Source organism: Zeus faber (genome assembly GCF_960531495.2).
Source record: "Zeus faber genome assembly, chromosome: 6".
Classification (NCBI taxonomy): domain Eukaryota; kingdom Metazoa; phylum Chordata; class Actinopteri; order Zeiformes; family Zeidae; genus Zeus; species Zeus faber.
Window position 1 is genome coordinate 18,925,210 of NC_137201.1, and position 10,000 is coordinate 18,935,209.

Genomic DNA, 10,000 nt, shown 5'->3' on the forward strand with positions numbered 1-10,000 from the left:
TTGATCGGTGCATCTCACGTTTTTGTTAACATTACGGTCACATTTGTGTGCTTTATTATAGCTCTCCCATTTCCCATTTTACCTCAGAAATGCAGCGTTACATCTTGTGGATAATAAAGTACCGCTGCGCTGCGTATCAGCGAATTGTGAGTGAGAGGAGAGGGAGGACTTACAGAACCACAGGTCATAGTATCTGGTCCAATCCGAGGGATGTAGTTTAAATACCCAATAAATGTATGCTATTGTTTTCTATTGTTTGATTTCCATCATTAAATCACAATATATAGATATATAATTATTATCAGTATTTCTTTTTCTTTTTTATTTTTTTTGCGTGGTTTCAGCTGGCATTTCGTACCTGCGTATTTTCACTAAGAAATGTGCAGTTGGTACACAAAATGTGTGCAGGTTGGCAGGTCTGCAGTGTGAGGGGCTGTGAATTCCCTCTGAATGTGCAAAGAGTTTGAATCACGGATGTAAATACGCGTCTGTGACCCAGTTCAGCTCAGAGGAATAGAAAAATAGAAAGCAATGGAGAGAGCAATATATATATATATATATATATATATATATATATATAGAGAGAGAGAGAGAGAGAGAGAGAGAGAGAGAGAGAGAGAGAGAGAGAGAGAGAGAGAGAGAGAGAGAGAGAGAGAGAGAGAGAGAGAGAGAGAGAGAGAGAGAGAGAGAGAGAGAGAGAGAGAGAGAGAGAGCGAGAAGCTCCCGCGGGTCAAAGCTCTCATTATCACATGGAACGGTGCAGAAGGGCATTATCTGACGCTCCCCATAATGATCTCTCGTACACGTTTTGTTCAATGTTCTTGGCGGATGTGAGATATGTTTCCTGTTTATTTATTAGTACGAGTCCATGGCTTATCCCAAATCAGCTCTCTGGTGAGAAACCTCTGCTCCCTTTCATATGATCTTTTTCTCCAAAAGTAACAGTTGAGATAATCGCTCACAATAAGAATTGGAGTATAATAAGTGTGACATAAATTGCTCCATGTAATGTCAATGGTGTGGCTGATTAATATCTCGAACTCGCGGTGTAAAATGTCATTGGGTAAAGGCCACGGGGCGTGCAGTAGTCAGAGCAGCCAAAAAGTACAAGTGAGCGCCGCGCTCACTTGCTGTACAGCACACTGTATGAGGGTTCCAGCTGCGTCTCTTAAATAACACGGTGAATAGGACGCGTGTCGGCTGGGGGTGAATCTTACCTCCAGGGCAGCAGACCTTTTCCGCAGCAGCTGCTCTATGTTCCTGGCTGCTCTGGCCACCAGCTCCTCTGCGTCGTTTTGCGCCACAGTGTAAAGGTTTCGGTTTTCCAGAAAGATCTGCACACACGCAAACACACACACACGCGCACACACCCAGCAGATTGGCAATGGTGTACATCCAAATCACAAATAAATATTCGCAAAATTTCCCCGAGTGCGTCAATAAAGTGTAATTTAATCTAATAATAATAGAAATGCAAAATGTTTCATTTTCAGTTTGCTTCACTTTCAATTCTGCTGGAAGGTAAACAATGACCATGACTGCTAAATATATATATTTTTTCCAGATCAAAAAACAGAACAACACTTTATACTCAACCAAAAAAAAAATGATGAACAACGAACAAAAATGTCATATTTTATAACAAATGTATGTATTTATTTATTTATTTTTGATAATAAATCTTTGTTTAGGTACAATTGTGTTTAGCACTGTGGTGTATATACCCGTGTGAGGCTCTTCCCTGCGCTGGCCGTGTCTACCAAGGTCACCAGCTCTCTTTGCATCTGATCCACCCATTCTTTAATCCTGCCGGATGAAAGAACAGAGGAGATCATTAATAAAAACAACCTTGATTTCTTGATTTCAAGAAGAGACCGCCTATATGTCACACAGTGCAATCGAACTGACAATCGCATTATACGTGGGCGGACACTTGACACGACAGCTCCATCACGCTACGCTAACACGGTGCGGGAAAAAAACCAAACAAGCCAAATCTGATCCGGCCAATAAGGTTAATCACAACATCATGCCAAATCCGGCCCATGTCACCGGGAACAAATGCATCGCATCCATCCAATCACACCCATGTCGCGGGGTTCATTGGCGGTGTCAGCCAATGAGATTACTTTTCGGTTCTGGTTCAAACGTGAAGTCATCCAATCAAGTGTGTGTCACCGGGTCCGGTTTGTGACAGGGATGTGAGTGGACGGGCGCCGTGTGGACAGTGAGGTGAGCGAGCACTGGGACTGACATTCCCCCACGCCCCCCGCCGATGTCTGATCAGACCACCTGACCGTCTGCTAATCACCCATCCATCCATCCATCACTTCAATCAACTTGTCAGGACACAACAAGACTTCACGAAGCGCATCGCTGCGTCCGCACAGACTTGGCATTCCGCAGGGGCACCGTTCATCAAATACGGACAGTCTGGTGGAGAATGAGAAGCATAGAAAGCTGCTTTGGTGACTTGCAAATGGTTGGATCTTCTGGGTGTGAGAATCAAGCAGAGGAATACGTGTGCGCATTTGGATGCATACATTTTCCCAAATGCGCATACAAGCAACCACACATGGCGACACTAACAAATCTGCTCATAATGGGCTCAGAAGTTAACATTGTGCTACTCCAGATGTGTACATATGTTATTTTTACTTAATCCTACTTCAAATCTCTTTCTTTTCTTGTACTGTTTTTGCTGCTGTAACACCTGAATGTCGTAAATAGTTTTATCTTGTCTTATGCAGGTTAACACACATACTGTAGAAGAGATGGCCCCTATCTTGATGCTGGATTGGATATCAGAGCGGGCGAAAAAATAATCCGATCCTCTTACAAATCTAGCCTGGTTTATGAATTCTGGTTTTCGACGCTTGGTTGCGCAACTGGATCCTCACTCCCTCTCCGCCAAACCGACACTTCTTCTCATCCCTGACAGCGATATCCCCCATAGGTACAAGGGAGAATGCAAATGTATGTCGAAATGTTTGGAAAACATCACGGCGATGAGTTCACAATTGACATCTGCAGCTCAGATGTGTGTCCAATTTGAATGAGTGTTGTTGGCGATATATTTCTTCCTCTCAGAGAGTTAAGCGTTTTTTTTTTGCAGTTTGAGCTTTTTTGGGACTTTTAGAGGGCCATCTTAAGCGATGTGCATCAACTGAAATAGCCCATTTAAAGCTTAATAGTTGAATAAGGGAATGATTTTTTTCTGACTTTTATCAGTATTGGGAGATACAAGATTTAAGAATACTTTAGGTATGGAAAAAAGAGTGGTATCCTACCTCCTTCACGCGCACACGCGCGCACACACACACACACACACACACACACACACACACACACACACACACACACACACACACACACACACACACACACACACGCGCATCGAAACTGAGCCCTGAATGCAGCATAAGATGGGTATGGGTTGGTCCATATGATTTAACATACTGTACATTCTTACCTTCTCTACATAGATAGATAGATAGATAGATAGATAGATAGATAGATAGATAGATAGATAGATAGATAGATAGATAGATAGATAGATAGATAGATAGATAGATAGATAGATAGATAGATAGATAGATAGATAGATAGATAGATAGATAGATAGATAGATAGATAGATAGATAGATAGATAGATAGATAGATAGATAGATAGACAGACAGACAGACAGACAGACAGACAGACAGACAGACAGACAGACAGACAGACAGACAGACAGACAGACAGACAGACAGACAGACAGACAGATAGATAGATAGATAGATAGATAGATAGATAGATAGATAGATAGATAGATAGATAGATAGATAGATAGATAGATAGATAGATAGATAGATAGATAGATAGATGTCATGACATGTTGCATCTGCTCCCGGATAATTCCACCCAGCCTCCTCTTCTACAATAAACTTGTGTCAACAACCCATCGTCGTCTGTGTCTCTTTGCTGGAGGACCCTGAAAACGCCACTTGGATGGAGTGCGGCAGGCAGAACTGCCACAGAGGCATTTACCGATTACGCACCGACCTTTTTTTGGCTTTATGCAATTAGAAAACGGAGTAAAAGACAAAAATCGACGATAAAAACAAACAAAGATCGCTCTGATCTGAGTGTCGGATCGCGGCCTCCACTGCGGAGCTGCTCCGGCTGGACGGAGCTTCCCCCGCTTGCCTGGGTCACCGCGGAGCACCATGCTCAGCGTAATGGTATTCTCCACTTTAGGGTTGTCTGAAATCATATTACAAGATTCCACCAGGAATGAATATGGGAAATATATTGTAATAGTTATGATTACACGTAAGGATATATCAATGTTTCACCCCCCACCCCGACCTGTTATTTTTACCACTTTGGGGGGTCAGACCCCCCCCCCAATCCCCACAGTAATTCAAACCATATCATTACATCTGGATTTGCTTTTTCTATACAGGTACTCCTCACTTAGCGACCAAGTTCCGTTCCTACAAGCAGGTCGTTAAGCAAATTGGTCGATCAGCGAGGACCAGTGTTGTTTCACGAGAAGGGGGCGTGGCCATTGCGAACGCTAGTGGAGCGAATACTGACCCACTGTGGGAACGACACTCAGAGAGCTGGTGCTAAGTCTGAACGGTGGTTAATCAGGGAGGTCGATAAGTGAGGACTACAGTACCCGTACCTAATCACCGTGTCCTTTCAGCACCACAATTGCGCAGAGCGGAGACTGAGGCGGAGACTATGTTTGGAGCTAGGCTTGTAGCCTACACCAACATTTATTCAACAATTTTGCAACAGTCGAAAACGTCGCTTCCGTACACACACATACTGTGTAACGGGCTTAACACCGGTTGGGTGCAGTGTGCAGAGAACTAGTAGAGATCGACACCGCACACCACACTTTGAATGAAGCTGCGGTATTTGTGGGAATAGCAAGGCGAATCACAAGATAAAGAAAACAAAAAAAAGAAGAGAAGGGTATGCATCGGGGAGGGAACAAAGCAAGGCACGTAGTAGACGGGGAGAATTTAGAGCGAGGAGTCGACTTGAAAGCTGGAAGTGGAGCGCGTCGAAGAACAGATCCTCATCGGGGGTTAAAAGTGTGGAATGATTTAGGAGAGCTAATGGGACAGCAGGTTGGAGTATTAGAGCGGGGGCCAGTGGTAATTGGGCTCCTCTTGCTAAACTTCCTTGGCCAGATGGCGTTTGGATGCGGGTGATTCTGCTGACAGAGGCTTGGCAGAGCCTCAGCTCCGCCTCTCTGAAGGAAAAGTCCACACACCTTCTTCAGTTGGCAAATAGATGCAACCAACCAAAGAGGTATAGAAACAGAAATATTACACTACGTCACCCGTGGTCAGAAGGCGTATTAGTGAAAGTCGATCTGGAATCCGAACTCCTGTTGTCAATAATTAGAAGGAAAGAAATAGCTGCTGTGCTCCACGATGTGACTATGTAAACACAACGTTTACATCGAAATTAAAACATGTATGTCTGCCAAAATGTCCAGAACAGTCCAGAGCACTACCTCGCACCTGGACAACGAGATATTTCCAACATACGGATGCCAACACGGGTATTTCAGTGAAGTAATTCACTTTGACAATTCCAACCAACTATTCCCCCCTTTCTATCATCCACATGCATCCTCCGCCTCTCCCTTCCTTTCTTTAACTATTAATTCCCTCTCCACTCCTCATCCGCTCTCCTTTCCCTTTCTCTCCTCCCCCCCATCGTTTCCCCTCATCTCACCTCCTTTGCTCCTATCTTCCCATCTCCAGCTCCTCTCTTTTTTCTGCGTCCCTGTCCTCTCCTAGCCTCCCTCTGTCGCCGAACAGACAACAGCAGAACAATGCAATTTCAAATTTCATGGAACCTTGAAGGTGCTGTGTCTGTGCGCGTGCGAGTGCATGTGCATGTGCATGTGCGTGCGTGCGTGTGTGTGTGTGTGTGTGTGTGTGTGTGTGTGTCATCACAGAAGCAAATACCCTAGAGTTTCCCTTGTGGAGAACACTAAAGTTTTGTATTCTGTGGAATTAACTTTAAGGGGACCTTCCGGGCGCTGACAAAAGGATGAGACAGTGCAGGATTACTACCAGTTCAGATTGGCTCAGACAGATTTCTTTTTTTTTCTTAATGTCATGTTGAAATATTTTTTGTGTATCCAGTGTGTGTGTGTGTGTGTGTGTGTGTGTGTGTGTGTGTGTGTGTGTGTGATAGAGAGAGAGAGAGAGAGAGAGAGAGAGAGAGAGGGGTAGTGAGACAGGCAGGAGGACAGAAGCAGACACAGGAATATGTCTACATACCAAATGATTTCTTTGAGATGCCGTCGCTCACTCTGTGTTTTAGATTTTCGGAGTGATCTTATGCATCTGGGTTTTTACATTACTATCCCTCACTGTACTTAAGATGACCCCAGTGTGAGCCTGATGTACCCCCCCCCCTCAAAAAAAATTATCAAATGCAACCAAAAGTGACAGAGAGATGGGTGTGAACCCACTTTTCCTCAGTCAATTACACCTGAAAGTGCACATTTCAAATCAATTTTCCGAAAAAAGAAAGTATGAAACCAAAAACTCTGATATGAAATGTGCAACGTGAAATGTGTATAAAGCTTAAACACATGTTATTTACAAATAAAATCTTCTAAAGTTGCAACGCCACTCTTCAAATTTGTAGCAATGTAAGACAATAAACGTCTTGAAGTCTGAGTCATATCAATAACGCTTTTTATTTATAAAGCCTTTTTCTCAGAACGCAGAGAATCTAAAAAAAAAATCGAAAATAACGACATTAAGTGATGTATGCCGTCAGCCCGTCACGTCGCTCCGTGCGAAGCCGTGTTATCAAAGTGACATCCTGCAATTAAGACCATCCACCGGAAATCAAACACCACAACGGAGCAGACCAACGCAGTGAGTGAGACAGCACGCTCTGCGGTCACTTTTTCGTCGCTCCGTCGGAGAGTGTTGCCGGCGGAAACAGACTTTTGCATCGCAGTTCATTAACAATCGTGATACCTAGGGCTGCGTATTTCATCGCGAGTCGGTGAATTATATTTTAGCCCTGGAAATGCTGCATTAAAGGTCACTGCTTTTGCATAACACGTCTCAACCTTAAAAAGAATACCGATCACAAAAAAAAAATGAACCTTCACTGACAATGAAGTGAAATATCTGGGAATCTAAAACCTGGTACGGAATGCCAGGGGAATCTGTCAAAATTCGACGTGATGGACGCATTTCTGTCAATACCATGATCTATCAAATTTCGATGCTCAGCCCCGCTGATACCCAGCTCCAGCCTGCATGGAAACAACTAGGAACAATCGCTAGTTACAATATCGATGTCCTAATTGGGACCAAATACAGCTCATTTCCCCCCGCTCTGCTTCCATTTCCACTGGAAGCAGAGCGAACGGGAATTACACTCTTGCGACCTCCCTGCACAAGGCTTTCTAATGAAGGCATGGATAACACGGGCGGCGGGAAAGCACAGCGAGGAGAGTCATTGTTGAGCTGAGGCAGCAAAGTTGATCTGCCCCCGGTTGCCATGCTATGATCACTGTAGCCTATGGTACAAACGCTGGATAATTAAATACAAACACACACACACACACACACACACACACACACACACACACAAAATCACACACACAAATAGCAACTGGGTCAGGCACTGCCCTACATTGTTTGTTTTTTTTGTATTCTTTGCCGGCGATGTGACGAGAGGAGAGACAGACAGACAGACAGACAGACAGACAGACAGACAGACAGACAGACAGACAGACAGACAGACAGACAGACAGACAGACAGACAGACAGATAGATAGATAGATAGATAGATAGATAGATAGATAGATAGATAGATAGATAGATAGATAGATAGATAGATAGATAGATAGATAGATAGATAGATAGATAGATAGACAGACAGACAGACAGACAGACAGACAGACAGACAGACAGACAGACAGACAGACAGACAGACAGACAGACAGACAGACAGACAGACAGACAGACAGACAGACAGACAGACAGACAGATATATAGATAGATAGATAGATAGATAGATAGATAGATAGATAGAGAGATGTAGAAAAAGAAAGAGGTGGTAATGAGTTGACCCGCGCAGCCTCTCCATGGACAGGGAGTGAAGCTCCAGACTAATTACACACCATTACAGATGCAGACGCAGCAGCAGCCTGTGCCGAGCCATTTTATATCGAGCAGCTATCCCACTTCCTTTTTTTTTTTTTTTTTTTTTTTTTTTGAAGGCACCTCGGGGCTTCACGGACCATAATCTAGGCGGTGACGCCCCAAAAAGAAGGATAAATTCTCGCTCTGTTTGTCTCAGGTACTAAAACAGCAATTTGCCAACAAAATGAGTTTCAATTTGCGATCCTCACCCAGGTCTTGCAGCATCATACGGGAGACGTGAGCAAAGTGCTGCTAGAAACACTTAAAGTTGTTTCTGTTTCATCCAGTCGAGAAGATCTCCGCTCGGAGTCGATCATTTATGTAGAGCGATCTACATAATCTCAATGCAACAGTTTTAAACAGTGTGGCTCATAAGCCAATTCGAGAGTATCTAAGGCTTGTGAATTATTATTGTTTATTTCACATAAAAGTTCTGCATGAGTGCCACATTTGAATTTATATAAAGAACACGCATTTAATGTATGGAAAGTGGTGTGAAAATTGCACTGCGTTTTAAAAGTTTATTTTCACACCTATCAAAGCAGTTTTATGGACCAGTCAAAGTCAGTGACCACACATCCTACCCGCATTCAAACAAAACCCTGCAAAAAATAAGAATAAAAATAAAATGTAAAGAGTCAAGGTATTTTTTAACTGTCCAGGAATCACTGTGCACACTGTAATATTTACACTCTGTGTGAGATTTTGCCTTTCTACTGTGCGGTGCCATTGTATTTTCTTTGTTGGATCCAATTACTGCGCGTCCCAAGAGTAATGACTGAAACAATACAGCTATAAAAGGTTCCCAAGGAGAAATGGAAATGCTGATTAAAGACACTTTACAAAAATATTACATTCCTTTATGTAAACCTGTTAAAATCCACTTTGGATTTAAATCTACGGATTATAAGGTAATATAGATTATACAATATAATTGACTATCCATCGATACACTGTAGATCAGTCCATTAGATAGATATTACCTGTTACCGTGCACTTTGGTGATACATTCCATTATTTTAAGTTATTTTTATGCTCTCTGTTAAAAATAGACAGCATGCTGGAATATAGAATTGCACTAAGAGTTGCAAAATATTATTTAGTATACAGTGTTGGAATCATTCCAAACATAATTCTCATAAAAATATCTTTTTACTTTTGCATGTCTTCACTAACTGTGAGACATACTGGATATAACAGTTCTGTATGTGTTTCGACACCATTTGCACCTAAATGCATCGCTATTTTTTATTGTTCATTCAATTACTATATGCTGTTAGGGATTGCATCCTTCGCAAAGCTGTTTTGAGCATCTTCTACTTTTGCGGGATTTGTAAAAAGGTGAAGATTTTGTTGAACATTTCCCACATTAAAAGACTTCAGACAGTCAGTCCTAAAACTAAGACGATCCTGAGGGTATTCAGCAGCCCCAGAACTACCTGAATTTTAAAAAATCCTCTAGATTACCTATCTGCCCTCCATTCTTTTATTTAAAATGTTTTAAGTATTCTTACTAGTATTATTAGTCGTAGTAGGAGTAGTGGTAGTAGTGGTTTGAAGGTATTTTTTCGGAACATTTCCAATTCACTCGCAGCCATTGTTCCCCCCAGTATTTCCCAGGCATTTAGGTCTGGCTGGAGCCTGGTTTTCTCCGGAGGGACGACTACAACACGCCCACCCATTTTAACAAGCAGGAGGAGAAGGGCTGCATCCTCCACGCTCCCTTCCCTTCCTTCCCCCTCTCCTCTTCTCTGTTATTGACAGTCTGGCCTTCCGTGTGTGGTATTAACACCCGCCAAGTGCTCGTATT

At 42.8% G+C, this 10,000-nt stretch overlaps 1 protein-coding gene across 1 annotated transcript in view; it reads right to left on the reverse strand.

Moving 5' to 3' along the window:
• The window catches only part of LOC307231961 (voltage-dependent calcium channel subunit alpha-2/delta-1), a gene marked incomplete at both ends in the record, with an annotated part of 79,438 nt that overhangs the window by 67,285 nt on the left and 2,153 nt on the right, over positions 1 to 10,000 (reverse strand). Inside the window, 2 exons of the mRNA XM_080002838.1 lie at positions 1,218 to 1,334; positions 1,725 to 1,806. Of these exons, the coding sequence (XP_079858964.1) occupies positions 1,218 to 1,334; positions 1,725 to 1,806 (199 nt within the window). The remainder of the gene's footprint in view (positions 1 to 1,217; positions 1,335 to 1,724; positions 1,807 to 10,000) is intronic.